General features: G+C 39.9%; 1 protein-coding gene and 1 pseudogene across 7 annotated transcripts in view; both read right to left on the bottom strand.

The window, feature by feature from the left end:
* The window catches only part of PATJ (PATJ crumbs cell polarity complex component), a 422,746-nt gene that overhangs the window by 342,993 nt on the left and 61,123 nt on the right, over positions 1 to 18,630 (bottom strand). For all 7 annotated transcript variants that reach the window (XM_057298703.2, XM_034966355.3, XM_034966351.3 and 4 more), the window contains exons 13-14: positions 16,001 to 16,077; positions 12,991 to 13,047 (exon numbers count right to left, since the gene is read on the bottom strand). In XM_057298703.2, coding sequence (XP_057154686.2) covers positions 12,991 to 13,047; positions 16,001 to 16,077 — 134 coding nt within the window. The remainder of the gene's footprint in view (positions 1 to 12,990; positions 13,048 to 16,000; positions 16,078 to 18,630) is intronic.
* On the bottom strand, positions 5,099 to 5,198 carry LOC112438309 (U6 spliceosomal RNA; annotated as a pseudogene).

An 18,630-nucleotide genomic window follows, 5' to 3' on the forward strand; every position in this document is an offset into this window, starting at 1 on the left:
CTCTATACCTGAGCTTGCCACCTCCCTCAGTCTTCTGCTTTCAGTCCCCAGAGTGCCACAGGCCTTCCTTCAGACAACATCTGAGGCTCACTTCTGTCTCACTATAGACATGCAGACAAATGTGAAGTGGCAAGGAGTCTGGCTGACTAAGACCTCAACATGCACATGAGGGACTTCTAGACCTGGGATAATTTCCTGAAAATTAAGTGCTCCTGACCACTAAGCACTTCAGGATCTACGACCATCTCTGGCAAGAAGATGTTCTAGTTCTTTAAATGAAAGGTTAAGATAGTTTTTCCGGCCGGGCGCGATAGCTCACGCCTGTAATCCCAACACTTTGGGAGGCCGAGCGGGAGGATCACAAGGTCAGGTGATCGAGACCATCCTGGCTAACACGGTGAAACCATGTCTCTACTAAAAATACAAAAAAATTAGCCGGGCATGGTGGCAGGCGCCTGTAGTCCCAGCTGCTCGGGAGGCTGAGGCAGGAGAATGGCGTAAGTAAACCCGGGAGGTGGAGCTTGCAGTGAGCTGAGATTGCACCACTGCACTCCAGCCTGGGCGACAGAGCGAGACTCAGCTTCAAAAAAAAAAAAAAAAGATAGTTTTTCCTCCTGTTCCCTCTCTGTGCTTTCTGTCTTCCTCACTGCTGCCACTTCATTCTCCTGTCATTGTACCAAATCATGGGTATGGATAGCTAAGGAGATATTAGTGTCATGTAGCAGGACATCTAAAGGAGGTGAGGAAAAGCTCTCAGAGAAATGTTTCTGTATTAGCAGTTTACCACTCATCTCTGCCAACTGTCTTCCTTCCTTGTTTATGAGCCAGATGCTATAGGGCAGAGAGTTGCCAGTGGATCCACCATAGCTGATCCCCAGTGCGGTGCTGGGTCTTATACTGGCTTGAGAGCAGACTGCTAAATTCTCACTGATTTTGCAAGCCAGTTGTTAAACAATTTAAAATTAAACCATATAAAGTTACAATTAATCAAAATAAATGTAGGCCGGGTGTGGTAGCTCACACCTTTAATCCCAACACTTTGGGAGGCCAAGGCGGGCAGACCACCTGAGGTGGTGAGTTCAAGACCAGCCTGACCAACATGGAGAAACCCCATCTCTACTAAAAATACAAAATTAGCTGAGTGTGGTGGCACATGCCTGTAATCCCAGCTATTCGGGAGGCTGAGGCAGGAGAATCGCTTGAGCCCAGGAGGCAGAGGTTGCAGTGAGCTGAGACTGAGCCATTGCACTCTAGCCTGGGCAACAAGACTGAAACTCCGTCTCTAAATAAATAAATAAATAAATAGGCCAGGCACAGTGGCTCACGCCTGTAATCCCAACACTTTGGGAGGCCGATGCGGGTGGATTGCCTGAGGTCAGGAGTTCAAGACCAGCCTGGCCAACTGAAACCCTGTCTCTACTAAAAATATAAAAATTAGCTGAGCATGGTGGGGCACACCTGTAATCCCAGCTACTTGGGAGGCTGAGGCAGGATAATTCCTCGAACCCAGGAGGCAGAGGTTGCAGTGAGGCGAGATTGCGCCACTGCAGTCCAGCCTGGGTGACAGAGCGAGACTCCATCTCAAAAAATAAATTAATTAATTAATTAAATACAGTAAAATAAAAAATAAAAATAAATGTAACAAGTACTCAAAATGCATCACTTCCTAATTATTTTTCACTCTTTTACTAATATCTATGTTCATGAAGTGATTTATATCTACTATATCTGTACAGAGAGGAATACTCTCTATCAGAACTCAAAGAACACTGAGGGGTGGACAACTGAAAGAGACACATGAAGTGCTTGATTTGGTTAGTTGCTAAATGCAGGTGGGACAAGTGATTAAACAGTCTTACTCCTACAGAGAAGCCTGCAGCATTGAAGCGCTACTGTGCAATGCCTCTCAGCTCACTGATCAGTGACGCCATTTTGGTAGCTTTATATCTGCCATGGTGGGAGTATTTATACCACAGATATTGGTACATGCTACAAATTGGAGCTGCCTTCCCACCCGCGTCCCCCCACTGCCGCCTGCTGCCCCACGCTGCTTTTGAGAGCTAGAAACTTACCAGCATACCACTGATCTATAATATAGTTTGGACGTGATATTCAGCATATATGTATGGGGTATAAACTGTGTGCAAGGCATTGGGCTATGAGCTGGAAATATAGGATGAAGTCTTTGCCCTCCTAGAACTAACATCTAGCATGGCAGACAAATAAATAGGCAAAAAGGTAAGTAGACAAAGCAAATACGTAAATAAACAACCAATCAACAAGCAGCAGGATTATCACAGTCCTGATATGATAGGCAAAGAATATAAGGAAATGCATCCAAGGAATGTGTGACCATTGTGTGAAAAACAAACAAGCAGTTACTAATTGTGTTAAGTGCTGCAAGGAAGGAATCAGGGTTATGATATCAGAGCCCCACTAGTGGAGGTCATTTTGGGAAGTTGGTCAGAGCAGGCTCCACAATGAAGGGGACACTTAAGGTGAGACTTGAGGGATAACAGTGAGTCAGCCCTACAAAAAAGCCTACTGGGGGATGGCTGTGGGAGGTGAGCAAAAAGGATAATTGCTAAATTTCTGGTTTGAGCAAATGAGTAAATGGTGGTAACAACTTCTGCATAGAAATAAGGGCCCAAATTAAAACAAAGATCCCACTGTACACACAGAGATCTTTGCTACTTACATAATGACATGCCCTCATACAAGATAAAAGGGTTAAGGCAAGAACTGGTTCCAATCCTCTCCCAATCCGCATCTATTCATATGATGACCCCCATTCCCACCTCCATGCAACAGTCAGAGTCAGGATTCGCAGAGGCTCACCCACGTCATCTCGTGCCCTCCAGACATGGGCTGTGTCTTCTAGGCTATTCCCCCAGGTATCTGTAAACACCACATGCTCCCTAGAAAACTTAAATGGTGAACAAAACATGCTCTATCTTCAATTAGGCTGAACAAATAAACCAGAAACAATGCTTATGAAATCTGTCAATCTGAAGGATGCCTACCTAATATTAGTTCTGAATCTAAATCTGAGTACAGCTGGGTTTCCAAGATTTCATGTTACATTGCTGCAAGCTTCTCTGCGGGAGCAGGACTGTTTAATTACCTGTCCCAGCTGCATTTAGCAATTAAACAAATCAAGCATTTCATCTGTCTCTTTTAGTTGTCCACCCCTTTCAGTATGCAGAGTTCTTAGCAGCAAGTGCTGAAATGACAGAGTGAGTGAAACAGACGATTGGTGCCTTCACACACACTGCATGTCATGCTTTTTGATGCTTATTCAACGTTTTGTGAGGGGTTCTATTTAAACTGACAAAGTTAATGAGCAACAGGATTTTCATGATCCTGATATAAGTAAAGGATACAAGGAAATGCATTCAAGGGAAGCATGGCCATTGTGTGCTTTACTGTCAGTGCAAAAATGAAGATCAAATGAGATCAAGAAGGCTTGAGGCCTTCTGCCCACAAGTGGCGAGACCTATCATGAAACAAACTACAGCCCACTCCTTTTGCTCAAAGCTTTACTTTTAGGATACTATAACAGGACATCAAAATGCTTAAGCGGGAATATAAATGATATTGCTTCAGGGGGAGAAGAAACTTCTGGAAAGGTATGCTTCAAAAAGGTGTCAGTGGGATGGGGAAGGATTTTCCAAAAATGTTGAACTTGACAGAAAACAGAACAGAAAGAACCCATGATTGGTTCTTGTAACTCTCACACACAAAGTATTAAATAGCCATTTATGTTTAAAGATTAGGGAGTTACTAAATTTACCATAAATAAAAAACAAAGTTTTCAAGAATGAGGCTACAAGTTTTAAAGTAATGGAAAACCACAAGCATGATGGCCTCCGAACTTAGGTGTGCCCCCTCAGAGGTTATACAAAACAATCGATCCATTAGAGCTTCATTTATGTTTTGTTTTTCTCACCCTTCCAAAATTTTATTTTATTTTATATTTTTTGAGACAGAGTTTCGCTCTTGTTGCCCAGGCTGGAGTGCAATGGTGCGATCTCGGCTCACTGCAACCACCACCTGTCAAGTTCAAGTGATTCTGCCTTAACCTCCCCAGCAGCTGGGATTACAGGTGCACACCACCATGCCCAGCTAATTTTTGTATTTTTAGTAGAGATGGGGCTTCATCATGTTGGTCAGGCTGGTCTCGAACTCCTGACCTCAGGTGATCCACCCACCTCGGCCTCCCAAAGTGCTAGGATTACAGGCGTGAGCCACCGCTCCCGGTCCCCTCCAAAATTTAAATTCAGAATGTTCAAAAAATGTGTAACAGGTACTCTGTTATACAGTAGTAAATTGAAAGTTCTCTTCAGTCACCTAATACTAAGGTCAAACATCAGTTGCTATGTTTCCTGCCTGGCCCATGTGATATATCTGAATTTTTGATACTTGAACTAACACTTTGCATTTGGCTTTCTCCCCCTACCTATGTTCACAGTAGTGCCTTCACCTGAAATACCCATTGTACTCATTTGTACTCCAAATCTATTCTTCAGAGTATAGTTCAAATGCCATCCTACCAATAAGCCTCCATCTGTCTTGAGGAAGTAATATCCTTCTAGAACACACATTAGGCATTTTAGCAGTATCTGAATAATAATTCTCTACGGAGTGAGGCAAGAAAGGAATCAAAATTCCCTTTAGGAACCTTACCCCAAACCTACAGAATCAGAGTATCAGCAAGGAGGAACAAAATAGGGCATGTGTATTTTGAAAGAGCTCCTGTGATGTTTCTGATATGCCACCTGCACTACTAGGTAACCACTGCTACTATAGTTATTTGATTCTGTGTCTTACGTTCTCCACTTAAAAAGAGAGCAGCAAAGTATAAAATTACATCCTTGAGAACTGATAACAGCATTGCTTCTGTGGATGAGAGGACTGGGGTGGGAGAAAAAAATCACCTTTTGCAGTACATATTTCTATACCTTTTAAATTGTATGTCTTGCCCGTATATTATCTATATAAAATTTAAAAGAAGAAAAAAGAATGATGTCAGCTTAGAAGCCAGATAACCCTTGATTTGTTTCCTTTTTTGAAAATTTTTTTATAAATTTATTTTTTAATAGTTCTGGAACACTTCACGAATTTGTGCGTCATCCTTGCACAGGGGCCATGCTAATCTCTGTATCATTCCAATTTTAGTATATGTGCTGCCTAAGCAAGCATATGATTTGTTTCCTAATTCCACCCCCTTACTAGCTGCATATGATCTTGGGCAATTTACTTTTACTGCCTGACAGTCAAGTTTCCCATATTAAAAATGGGAAGGGGAAAATGCTTGCTGACCAATAAGGTTACTATTATAAATATAGGAGAAAACATATTTAAAGCAAAGAACCAGCCCTGGTAACTGAACAGTAACATCCACTATAACTCTTGGAAAGCCCAGTACATCCCTCTTGCCTTAAAAATTATATTTGTTCATTATAAAGTGGTTGGGGAGAAACCATATTTTAATGTTCTCCAGGTCAGGAAATATAACTCAAGAGAGAAATAAAGTTAAATTTGTCACTTTTTTTGTCAAAACCAGAGAGCAGGACCTGGTGTTTTTGTTTCCCACACAAGCGATATTACCGATGCTCACTTCATATTACAATTGATGGCCAGGAGAAAGGTCACTAGAATGAGCTTAATGCTTCTCCCTCATAGAGCTGTTATTATCTTAATAGTAAACACTTGCCAAGAAAGCCATCCCTAAAAGTGCAAGTCTCCCTAGATGCGGGAAAACTGTTCTTGTGTCATGATTAACAGCTTCCTAGAAGCAGTGCAGCTAATGCTTAAGTCACTGTAAATAGCTTTCACCTCCCTCTTTCTCCACAACTCCACCTACCTCAGAAGAAAATCTTATCTATTAACATTAGCCCATAATATATGAAGATGCTTCTTTTTTAAAAAATATAGAGACAGGGTCTCCCTCTGTTGACCAGGTTGGTCTCAAACTCCTGGCCTCGAGATCCTCTGCCTCAGCCTCCCAAAGTGCTGGGATTATATGCATAAACCACCCCGCCCAGTCATGTAGATGCTTCTGGAATCATCCCTTCAAGAGTGATGGCCATGGGATGGCAACCATCTAAAAGCAGCTAGACCCATAGAAACATAATTGTTCTAATCAGAAAGCTGATGAGACAGGAAAAACCTCCAGCCTGGACCTAAGATCATAGACAAAACCCTGCTCAAAACCTCCCACTGGTGTTACCTGTGACTGAGGATAAAGTCCATACATATCACCGTGGCTCCCAAGGGGCCCTTTAACACCTAGTCTTCCTCTCCAGCATCATTTAACAATATTCTGCTCTTCACTTAGTTTGACCCAGACACTCCGAAAGAAACAACTTCTATTCCCCCAACACACAAGCCCTTTCCCACAGCAGAGCCACTGTACTTGCTGCTTCTCTTTTCCACATTCTTATCCTTCAAGCCTGGGCTCAGAAAGGCTTTCCCCGGCTCCCTCTAAAGTGTCCCCCACCCCAGTTATGCTCAATTTACTGTTTATTCATTTGCAGCACTTCTTACAATCTACAACTATCTTATCAAGTTATTTTTTACTTGTCTATTACCATGCCCCTATACAATCGCAGAATCTAAGCTCTATGAGAGCAAGGACCCTTTCCATTTTGCTTCCCACAGATGGTAGCACAGTGTCTGGCACAGAGTAGGAGCTCAGTAAATAGTTCAGGAATGGATGAATGCATTCTAAGCTACAACCTGCCTCTGCTATGATCTAGTTGTATAATTTCGGTCAAGTCATTCAACCTAGGCAACCTTTACTATCCTCCTGTCTGTAAAATCAGTTTTGACTGGTTAGTTAAAATCTCCCTTACATATTGTAGGGAGAAATTAGTAGCTACTGAATTAGGACGCAAATTTCCAATTATAAGAGGATTTTTAAAAATCATAGCTGATCAAAATGAAGAAAAATTCTATGGACATTTAATAAGTAAGAAATTAATGTAGAAAAATGTAAAAATATATGATAATGTTACATGGAAAAACTACACACCCCTTCTATCCCACATACATGCGCGTGCACACACACACACACACACACACACACACATACATACACACTAAACAAAAGGCAGGTAATACTGACTGCAAATATATAAATATGTAGCTAACAACTAAATACGCAAAGAGAATAATGCGGCAGGGCACGGTGGCTCACGCCTGTAATCCCAGCACTTTGGGAGGCCAAGGTGGGCGGATCACCTGAGGTCAGGAGTTCAAGACCAGCCTGGCCAACAGGGTGAAATCCCGTCTTTACAAAAATACAAAAATTAGCTGGGCGTGATAGCAGGTGCCTGTAATCCCAGCTACTCGGGAGGCTGAGGCTGAAAAATTGCTTGAACCCAGCAGGCGGAGGTTGCAGTGAGCCGAGATGGTGCCATTGCACTCCAACCTGGGCAACAGAGCGAGACTGTATCTCAAAAAAAAAAAAAAAAAAAAAAAGTAGAGAATAATGTAATTTTGGGTGACTCTTTTTCTTCCAGTGAAGAAAATAGGGAAACAAGAAAAGCAACTTTTTGCCACAACAAAATTTCAATTAATTAAATGTTTTTAAAAGCATATTAAAAGAAAAAGACCTTTGGAAGTTCAGTCTAAAAGTGCTAGAGGCATATAACTGGGAAACAAAACTACCATTTATTGGCCATTTCTTATATCTTGGCACTAAGCTATATTAATTAAGGTATCTACGAAATACTATTTCTCTTTAGTCTTCTACAACACAATTATTATTGTTCATATTATTTAGAGAAAAAATTAGGCCAGTTATTACCTCTGAAAGCATTTCATCAAATGTTACTTTCTTAAACCTTCTCTGACCAACCTATCTAAACTTGCAAATAAACCCCCACTCCTGAATTTCCTATGTTCCCTGCCTTAATATTCTCCATGGCACATATCACCTATACGGTACAACTTACTTATTTTTGGCCTCCTCCCATTAAAATATAAGTTCTATAGGACAGGAATTTTTCTTCCTGCTTTGTTCTCTTCTGGAACCCGAGCACCCAGTAGTGGACCTAGCACAGTGTACATATAATACATATTTGATGAATGAATGAACAGCCAAATGTACTAGTGAGTTTTTATAAGGTGGTTCTGAAAGTGTGTTCAACTCAAAGCCCTTCTGCCCATTTATACCAGAGTTACTGAGTACAAATATGTATATGTGTGTATGTGTGTGTGTATATATATATATGTACATTCCATAGAGGTTGATCAGGAAAGACAACACAGTAAGTGTGGAGGCAGAGAACTAAGGAGTGAGAGTGAGAAAGAACATCTTCTGCCTGGAGAAAGAGAATCACACTCTTTAAAAATGTACACAAAGTGTGCTTTGTGCCTTTTTTCCTTGCTGTCTTTTACTTATTATAAAACATGATGATTCAGGGTCTTAGGCTTTGAATGTGGGAGGACAGACAAGTAAAGCTGAACCAGGTGATGAATGGAGCCTGATCAGGGCAGGACTTCCCTGAAAGGACATATCCTGAGTTCTAAAGCAATATGACACAGGAGGCTAAAAAGCTAATCAGGAAACCCTGGAAAAGCAAAGCAAGTATTTCAGCAGTCCACACTACTAAGGAGAGAAGATTAGCGTTCAGGTTCCACCAGGATAAGAGGACTGGTAAACACCCCAGGGTCTTTCGTGGATTACCCGGGAGGCTGTGTCTTTTTTTATTTTTTTTAGACAGAATCTCGCTGTATTGCCCAGGCTGGAGTCCAGTGGCACAATCTTGGATCACTGAGGCCTCCACCTCCCAGGTTCAAGCAATTCTCCTGCTTCAGCCTCCCGAGTAGATGGGATTACAGGCACCCACCACCATGCCTGGCTAATTTTTGTATTTTTAGGAGAGACAAGGTTTTATCATGTTGCCCAGGCTGGTCTTGAACTCCTGACCTCAGGTGATCTTCCTGCCTCGGCCTCCCAAAATGCTAGGATTACAGGTGTGAGCCACTGTGCCTGGCCAAGACTGTGTCTTAAAAGTGAAGCAAATCAGAGGTGGTCTGACTCTTACAGAACTGTACCTCTGCCCCGTCTCTAAGATGAGCACCCACCAATACCACCACACACACACACACACACACACTCTCTCTCTCTCTCTCTCTCTCTCTCTCTCAGTCACTCACATTCTCTCTCTCTCTCTCTCTCTCTCTATTCCCTCCCCTTCCTCTATCACCACATTAGCAGGCAGGGTAAGACCTCTCTGGACAGAGATAACTGATATCATCTGAAGCCTTTTATAGTTGTCAGATATTTAATCAAATTTTGGCATAACAAGAGATATACCCAAACAAAAAGACAAAACATCGAATGACAGAAACAGATCCAAAGTTGATCCAGATATTGGAATTACTTAAAGTCTTTATAAGCTATGGTTAACATGTTGAAGAAATAGAGGAAAAGATGGCAAATACAGAAATAGATAAAAAATATAGTGTTTTTTTTTTTGAGATGGAGTCTCGCTCTGTCGCCCAGGCTGGAGTGCAGCGGCGTGATCTCGGCTCACTGCAAGCTCCGCCTCCCGGGTTCACGCCATTCTCTTGCCTCAGCCTCCCGAGTAGCTGGGACTACAGGCGCCCGCCACCACGCCCGGCTAATTTTTTGTATTTTTAGTAGAGATGGGGTTTCACTGTGTTAGCCAGGATGATCTCGATCTCCCGACCTCGTGATCCACCCGCCTCGGCATCCCAAAGTGCTGGGATTACAGGCGTGAGCCACCGCGTCCAGCCTAGATTTTTTTTTTTTTACTTTGGGAATTTAGCCGGAGAATTATAATGTAAAAAGAAATAAAATGAAAATTCCATACTAGATAAATAACTAAAATTAAGCACTTAATAGATGGGCTTTAGCAGCCGATTAGGCACAGGAAATTTAGTAAACTAGAAAACATTTAAATAGAAAATATCTAAGAATTTAGTGTAAATTAAAGAGCAATTTCATGCAACACTGATTTATATGATAATAATAAAAATAATAATAAGAGTCTGGCCGGGCACAGTGGTACACACCTGTAATCCCAGCACTTTAGGAGGCCAAGGCTTCACCTGAGGGCAGGAGTTCGAGACCAGCTTGGCCAACATGGTGAAACTCCATCTCTACTAAAAATAGAAAAAATTAGCCAGGCGTGGTGGTGGGCACCTATAATCCCAGCTACCTGGGAGGCTGAGGCAGGAGAATCGCTTGAACCCAGGAGGCGGAGGTTACAGTGAGCCAAGATCACACCATTGCACTCCAGCCTAGGCAATAAGAACGAAACTCCGTCTCAAAAAACAAGAGCCTACTATGTGCTTGCAACTATTCTAGGCATATTACAGTTAATACCTATATAAATCTATGAGGCAGGTACAATATTAAGCATAATAGAGTTAATTCCTATATAAATCTATGAGGCAGGTATTAATATTTCCTTTTTACATACAAAAAACTGAGACTTGGACTTTAGATCATTTTCTAAGATTACACAGCTATGAAATTCTGCATAAGCCAGAATTTGAACTCAGGCAGTTTGGTTCTAGAATCCATGTAATCAGTACACTATAATGCAGTAATTAATAACAAATGAAGCTTGATAAGGTGTTTGTCTTTGAGACGGAGTTTCCCTCTTGTTGCCCAGGCTGGAATGCAATGGCGCGATCTCAGCTCATTGCAACATCCGCCTCCCAGGTTCAAGTGATTCTCCTGCCTCAGCCTCCCGACTAGCTAGGATTACAGGTGCCCACTACCACGCCCGGCTAATTTTTTTGTATTTTTAGTAGAGACTGGGTTTATTTATTTATTTATTTATTTATTTATTTATTGAGACGGAGTCTCGCTCTGTTGCCCAGGCTGGAGTGCAGTGGCACGATCTCAACTCACCACAACCTCTGCCTCCCGGGTTCAAGCGATTCTCCTCCCTCAGCCTACCAAGTAGCTGGGGCTACAGGTGCATGCCACCATGCCCGGCTAAGTTTTGTATTTCTAGTAGAGACAGGGTTTCGCTATGTTGGCCAGGCTGGTCTCGAACTTCGGACCTCATGATCTGCCTGCCTCGGCCTCCCAAAGTGCTGGGATTACAGGTATGAGCCACCACGCCCAGCTTTGTATTTGTATTTCTTACTCTCATTTTGAATTAAATCCCTCTCAATATATTGAGATGGCATTAATATTTAGTCACTACTCTAATCTGACTTTGTAAATAATTTAAAATTAAACTACAAGACGAGCCATATTTTCCTCAGATTTTGTACATCTGAGGAAAGCTTGGTCAGTTGGCCGACACAGTCACAATGATGAAGTGACTCAAGATGCAGGTAAACTGGGAAGGGAAGAAAGACTCTCAAGTGTCAGCCTTGAAAATTCAAACCTGGCCAGGCGTGGTGACTCATGCCTGTAATCCCAGCACTCTGGGAGGCCGAGGCAGGTGGATTACCTGAGGTCAGGAGTTTGAGACCAGCCTGACCAACATGGTGAAACCCCATCTCTACTTTAAAAAGAAAAAAATTAGCCGGGGGTGGTGACACATGTCTGTAAGTCCCAGCTACTTGGGAGGCTGAGGCAGGAGAATCGTTTGAACCCAAGAGGTGAAGGTTGCAATGAGCTGAGATCATGCCACTGCACTCCAGCCTGGGCGACAGAGCAAGACTCTGTGCAAAAAAAAAAAAAGAAAAGAAAATTCAAACCTATAAAATTATGGCACACATAGCATAAAATCATGGAAGATAAATATTGATTACAAATATTCAACCAAGAAGAAAATGGTAGCACTATCTAAAGACTCTTCAACTTCTTATGAAACCTTCATGGGATGCAGAAAATACATTTTTAGCCTGGCGCTGTGGCTCATGCCTGTAATCCCAGCACTTTGGAAGGCCAAGGTGGGTGGATTACCTGAGGTCGGGAGTTGGAGACCAGCGTGACCAACAGGGAGAAACCTCGTCTCTACTAAAAATACAAAATTAGCCGGGCATGGTGGTGCATGCCTATAATCCTAGCTACTAGAGAGGCTGAGGCAGGAGAATCGCTTGAACTCGGGAGGCAGAGGTTGCGGTCAGCCAAGATTGTGCCACTGCACTCCAGCCTGGGCAACAAGGGCGAAACTCTGTCTCAAAAAAAAAAAGAAAATACATTCTTAAAACTGCATGTGACAGAAGAGTTTAAGGTAGGCTCAGCACTTATATCCCATGCAGAATTACACTATGACTTCTGAAACCACTCAGGCAAGAACATCTTTCCTTTCTTATCAATTGTTGAGGAGGCTGCCTACAAGGCTTCTCTAAGTTTCAATTGCCCTGGCCTCTACTTATCCAGAATGGGAATGTTTAGTGACAGGACACTAAAAAATGTTGGAAAAAAAACTGTAGAAGTTGTCTTCTGGCACCTTGCCAACAGAAATAAAGCTTACCAAAAACGTTTTAAGTTCAAGAACAACTACTACCTACACTCAGAAGATAAACCACTTTTCTTTCCTTGAACATCTGAACCTGAAGCCTTTTTTAAAGCCTGTATTCCTAGGTCTTGATTTTTAGGAAACATTCATTAAAGGACTTATAATATCTAAAAAACTAATGCACACTGCACAATGTTACTCTGCATACTACCTCTAATGTGGGCAAAGGAGTCAAACCTGGGTTTTGGCTTCTGAACATGACATAGGGATCCTGTGTTCTTCCCAGGCATCATCTTTCATAACAGTGAGACCCATCACATTTCCAGGAAACATGCAAGACTAAATTCTGGAAACTTTAGGTCACAGCACTAATTTAGTTTCTTCAGCAAGAATTTAAAGAAAGTTCTTCAAACAATAAAAAATGGGCCAAGTTCAGTGGCTCCACCTGTAATCCTAACACTTTGGGAGGGAAACACGGGAGGATCACTTTAGCCTATGAGTTTGAGACCAACCTGGACAACATAGTGAGACCCTATCTCTTAAAAAAAATAAAACTGTTAACTTTGTTATAAAAAATGCTTACCTTTGAATATTTCTGTAACTCAGCATCATCTGCAATCTGTGTGTCCAAAGTAGCAACCTAAATTTACAAAAAAAATTTCCAGTATTTGTAAAAGCATAACTGTATTTCCTCCTACATTTTCTGAAAATCTGTAAAACCTATATATTGATAACTCTATTTGACCTACATTCTAATACCTTTCTTATATTTTTGAAATCTATAACACATAATGTGAAATTTCAGAGTATATTTGATTTTTTTATTGTTGTTCTCCACAACAATCTTTTTTCCTAAATTGCATAAATTGAACAGAAGGTGATGGGCACATATATATGCTATTTTTAAAAATCCATGATCCCTAAAATTTTAATATAATCCTCCATTATCCTGGATGCATAAAAATTTTACTCTTTTGACAAAATCAAAAATATGGCCATTTTTAGTTTCAAATCCAAGCCTCAAAACAAAATTTGCAAGGTCAGTAGAGTCAGATGTGTTTGGAAAAACTAAAGCATCTGACTTTCCACAACAAGCTCAAACCATTTCCCCAGGAGAAATAGCTGGCAAAGACATAAACAGAAAGACCTGGTCCCTGGTGGAAAGCTCATGGAATACTTAAAGCTTTTAATCCTGGCCTAAAACTATTGTTCTAAGCTTCAATGGTGGACATCCACAGAAGTGAATTCCTTGCAAGCAAAAGTATGTTACTGATGATTTGCATCTGTAACTTGTTAATAAAATATGATGCATCTGGCGGGAAGGGATAAGTTAAACAATGACCCAACTACAGCTTCTGAAAGTACTGCATTTCAGATAAGCAGATCCTGTAAGAAAGTTTTTTAACAAAATAAGAAATATTGGAGTACATGCATTCATTCATTCTCCATCATGCCTAGCTTCTTTCTGCCAACCATTCCTCGGTACAAGATGCTACAACTTTTAATGGATAGCTGTCACTTTAAATTTCCAACTTCAAATTCTGTCTCCTCTTTATAATTTGTCTGTTATGACCTCACCATGTAATAAATAAATGAAATTTAAAAGTTTAATTATAAGGAGAATAAAATTTTAACAGAAGGCTGGCAGTGGCTCATGTCTGTAATCCCAGAACTCTGGGAGGCCAAGCAGGGTGGATCACTTGAGCCCAGGAGTTTGAGACCAGACTGGGCAACACAGCGAGACACTATCTCTAAAAAAATTTGAAAAATTAAGCGAGCGTGGTGGCTCATGCTTGTAGTTCCAGCCAGTCAGGAGGCTGAGGTGGGAGATCACTTGAGCCCAGAAAGTTGAAGCTGCAGTGAACTATGATTGTACCACTGCATTCCAGCCTGGGCAACAGAGAAAGACCCTGTCTCTCAAAAAAATGTTTTTTTTGTTTTTTGTTTTGTTTTGTTTTTGAGGTGGAGTCTCCCTCTTTTGCCCAGCTGCAGTGCAGTGGCACGATCTCAGCTCACCACAACCTCCGCCTCCCAGGTTAAGCAATTCTCCTGCCTCAGCCTCCTGAGTAGCTGGGATTACAGGTGCCCACTATCACACCCAGCTAATTTTTGTATTTTTAGTAGATACAAGGTTTCACCATGTTGGCCAGGCTGGTCTCAAACTCCCGACCTCAAGTGATCCACCCTTCCTGGCCTCCCAGAGTGCTGGGATTACAGGTGTGAGCTACTCCACCAGGCCTAAAAAATGTTTTTAACAAAAAAAAGAGCCCATCATAAAACTGGCCATTTGTAAATACTGTTACAGCAAATTTATTTGAATACCAAACCACTAAGATAAGTAGGAAAGGCCATTTGCTAGGTGATAGCCTAATAATCATATTCAAAATCTATGAAGCAAAAAAACAGCAGCTCATGAGAACTGACACACAGGCATAAAGTTACCAAGAGAAAGTGTGAATTGTATTGACTCATCTTTTCTTTTTTTTTTTTTTTTGAGGCGGAATCTCGCTCTGTCGCCCAGCCTGGAGTGCAGTGGCATGATCTCCGCTCACTGCAAGCTCCACCTCCCAGGTTCACACCATTCTCCTGCCTCAGTCTCCCGAGTAGCTGGGATTACAGGCGACCACCACCATGCCCGGCTAATTTTTTGTATTTTTAGTAGAGACGAGGTTTCACCATGTTAGCCAGGATGGTCTCGATCTCCTGACCTCGTGATCTGCCCGCCTCGGCCTCCCAAAGTGCTGGAATTACAGGCGTGAGCCACCGCGCCCGGCCTTGACTCATCTTAATGACACTGAAAATTTTGTGACAACAGATGGTGGCTAGGTAATCTAAACCAAAAAGATTTTTAAAATCTCCAACCAGCCAACAAGTACTAATTATAAACATATGTAAGAAAATGTGAGTGAGAGTAGAAATTTAAAAGAATATTTTATTACTAATGCATTTAGTGAACACTGTAGAGGCTTGTCTAAGCACAACCTTCTGCCTTCATGTGGATTCATATGGGGAAATGTAATCAATCCCTTACTCAATGAATCTAATAGCAGGTGAAAGGAAGTCTAATGGACCACTGGCACTATAAACTTATACCTAACCTAAATTACTTCCTGTTCTTCCAAATACATTTGATAATCATTCTTTCATTTTTCACATAAAACTGTAAGATTCTTTGTGAAACATAGGACTAATATCCACAGTCCTTTCAGTGTACAATAAAACAAACAGATCATAAAAGCAATCATAAAAATGCCAGCAATTTTAAGCAGCTGATACAGGTTATAAATTTAAAGGCAAGCCCTCTCTCTCCCAACAGTTTTCTGTCTATTGTCGACTTAAATGGTTTCAACATGAACTGAGTGTCTCCTAATGTTAACTGAAGTTTGTGTGCAGTCCTTAATTATTCTTACTGCTTAAAATGCTAAAGATGGGGGAAAAAAATCAATTGATTGATCCACTAGGGAAGAAAGGCAAGAAGGAAAAATAAAGTCAGGCTGGCTATTCTTTGACTCACCCATTTCTTTGGATCGTACTGTTAGAAACTTGATGTGAAATGAGACATGAATGTTTTTTATTAGAGCATTTTAACATACCATTACTTCATAATCAGGACCCAACAGGTTTTCCCATCTGGATTTCAGCTCATTTTCTGGAGAGTCTGGGACTTTTTCTGGATATTAAAAAAAAAGAGAGAGCGAGAGAATGTTGAAACTACTGTGAGCCAAACACACTTAACTGCTAAATTCTTCAATAACAGCCCAGTTTCAGTAAGTAAAGGGGAAATGAATAAAAAGGAAAATGCATTAACTTAGGTCTGCTAGGTAAAGTAAATCAGAGGTGACTTATAAAACTAACATAAAATGTAAAGACCAGCTGTGACCAAATTATGAAGGTGCTTTTGTTGTTAAGGGATATTTTAAAGGAAAGAGGACGTGATGAGTTATACATGAAATTTAAATTATATACAGTTTATATGTAAATATCCTATAGTTTACAAGTAAAATGCATCTGGCTTTGCTTTATAATACATTAGGACATAGAAGGATTTAATTTAAATGTTAATCACTTCAAAGTAGTTCCATTCCAGCTGCCCACTAGAAAAGTAAAAACTTACCAAGATATCTTTACTATCAGCAGCGCATATCAACACAATACATTCAGACTTTTCACATGGGTGGCTATAAAGGCTTGTCTGGTTTAATTCAGTCAAAGTTCCATGAGCTTTAATACAATAGAAACTTTGGTTTCACACTAGTCTTTTGTTGCTTGGTTATTAAGATATTTGTATCTTTATGACTTTCTTGAGTGGAATACTGTCTTTGTTGCATAGATAATTTTATAGTGCCAAAACAGATTTTAAGTGTCTTGCCTGTCCTCTACATGACTGTAGCCAGAAGCTCAGTGCACGGTGCATAGTATGAATAATGTCTAATAGGCAAAAGTCAAAGTACTAAAACTGAAGTTATAACTTATACCCATAGCAGTAGCAGAAAATGAACAAACTTCTACGTTTTTTAACTTAAAGAAAAACTGTCTCAATTTTGTCTTAAGATTAAACAAGTCACAGAACAGTTATCACAACTGATATAACCATCTGCCTAAAATCAAACGTTAACTTGCAGTATCAGCTCTTTCAGTCTTCAGCATGGACAGCTCATCTTGGATGCATATAATGTTTAATCACATAATACAAATCATTAAGTGAAACAGGCTAACCTCAAAAATCAGTGACTAAGACTAATGAACATTAAAGAACTTAAATTACTACATTTATAAAAGAATACCCATGAAATAACTATATTAATTGCTATGCTAGATTACATTTAGGTGATAACTAACCAAAGATCCTATTAAAAACAAAAAATCAAATTCATTTGGGCTTTGCACCTTTGCACCTATTCCTGTTAGCATTTCCTTAAGAAATTACATTTAGAGTTCTAACATCTTGCCTCATAAATTTCTTCTACGCAGTAATTTCTTAACTGGTAAACAAAACTGAACAAAATTGGCAATTTATTTGTTGAATTCTAAGCTTAAAAACATGGCTCTCATATGACAGTTAATATAAATGTATAAAATAATGTTGACATTTCACCAGCAATTCTTTTGACTATATTTTTACCTTTCAGTTGTACAATGAAAACACAGTCATGTGTTTTAAACCACAGTACAAAGGCCTAAGTGCTGGAGAAAAGAGATATGCTTTCAGCAGCTCAATAAATCCTAGGCTACACAAAATGATCAAAAAATGAATAACATGATGATCTGAAATAATTATTCCAAAGACAAAAAGAGAGCTAACCTCATAGCAGTTAGTAGATTTTGGTTTTACTCTAAAGCTAAAATTATACGTATGCAAGAAGAAAAAAATGTAGTGAAGTTGATCCAAAAAGCACACATAAAATATTTCTAAAACTAATACTTCCTGGTCAATTGTAAGTATAATTTTTAATTTTTGCATATATAACCAAAAATGGTATGTCATTTTTAAAATCTGTATTTCTTTAATTGCGAATGAGGTTGATATGCCAGTGTTGTTATTGGCTTTTTGTATTCCTCTTTCATGAACCATCTGTTCATTGTCTTTACCTGTTTTCGTTTTAGCAAGTAGGACTTGATTTAAAACGGGAACATAACATATAAGATGCCAAGACCGTTATATTGATGACGAAAATCTTGTAGTGCATGTGTTGGAGTTAAAGTCTTAAGTATCAAGAAGTAAAATAATTTCATTGTTTCTATTACTAACATTAAAAGTTGAGTGCAAATTGTATAAAATTAGGTACTTTGATTAGTAAAAAAAAAATTGAATGTTTTATCTTTTATTTATTTTATTAAGCATGCCCAGTTATGCCAAGCATAGTAAATAATGTTTTTAAAAGGTCATGTAGCATTTATAATAGAGTATTGTTATCCCTAGCATAAGTGTAATGGTGATACGAAAAACTTTGTCTTGTCATTGTAATAATAAAAAAATGAACATTTATTATGGAAAAAATACTTCTAAAACTATATCTAATTTCAGAATGTACTTGATTTTCATCTGACATTTTTCTGAAAATCTGAGCTCAACTCAGATTTGCAAAGATAAACTGCAATCTACTTGAGTCAAAAAGAACAAGGTAAATTTCCAAATCATAGGCTATTCTTTCCTGACCTGAGACAAGACAAAGCCAAAAGCCAAAACTTCTCGGGAACATGGATGGTGTTAAGTACTCAAGGA

The sequence above is a fragment of the Pan paniscus genome, chromosome 1, assembly GCF_029289425.2.
Source record: "Pan paniscus chromosome 1, NHGRI_mPanPan1-v2.0_pri, whole genome shotgun sequence".
Lineage (NCBI taxonomy): Eukaryota > Metazoa > Chordata > Mammalia > Primates > Hominidae > Pan > Pan paniscus.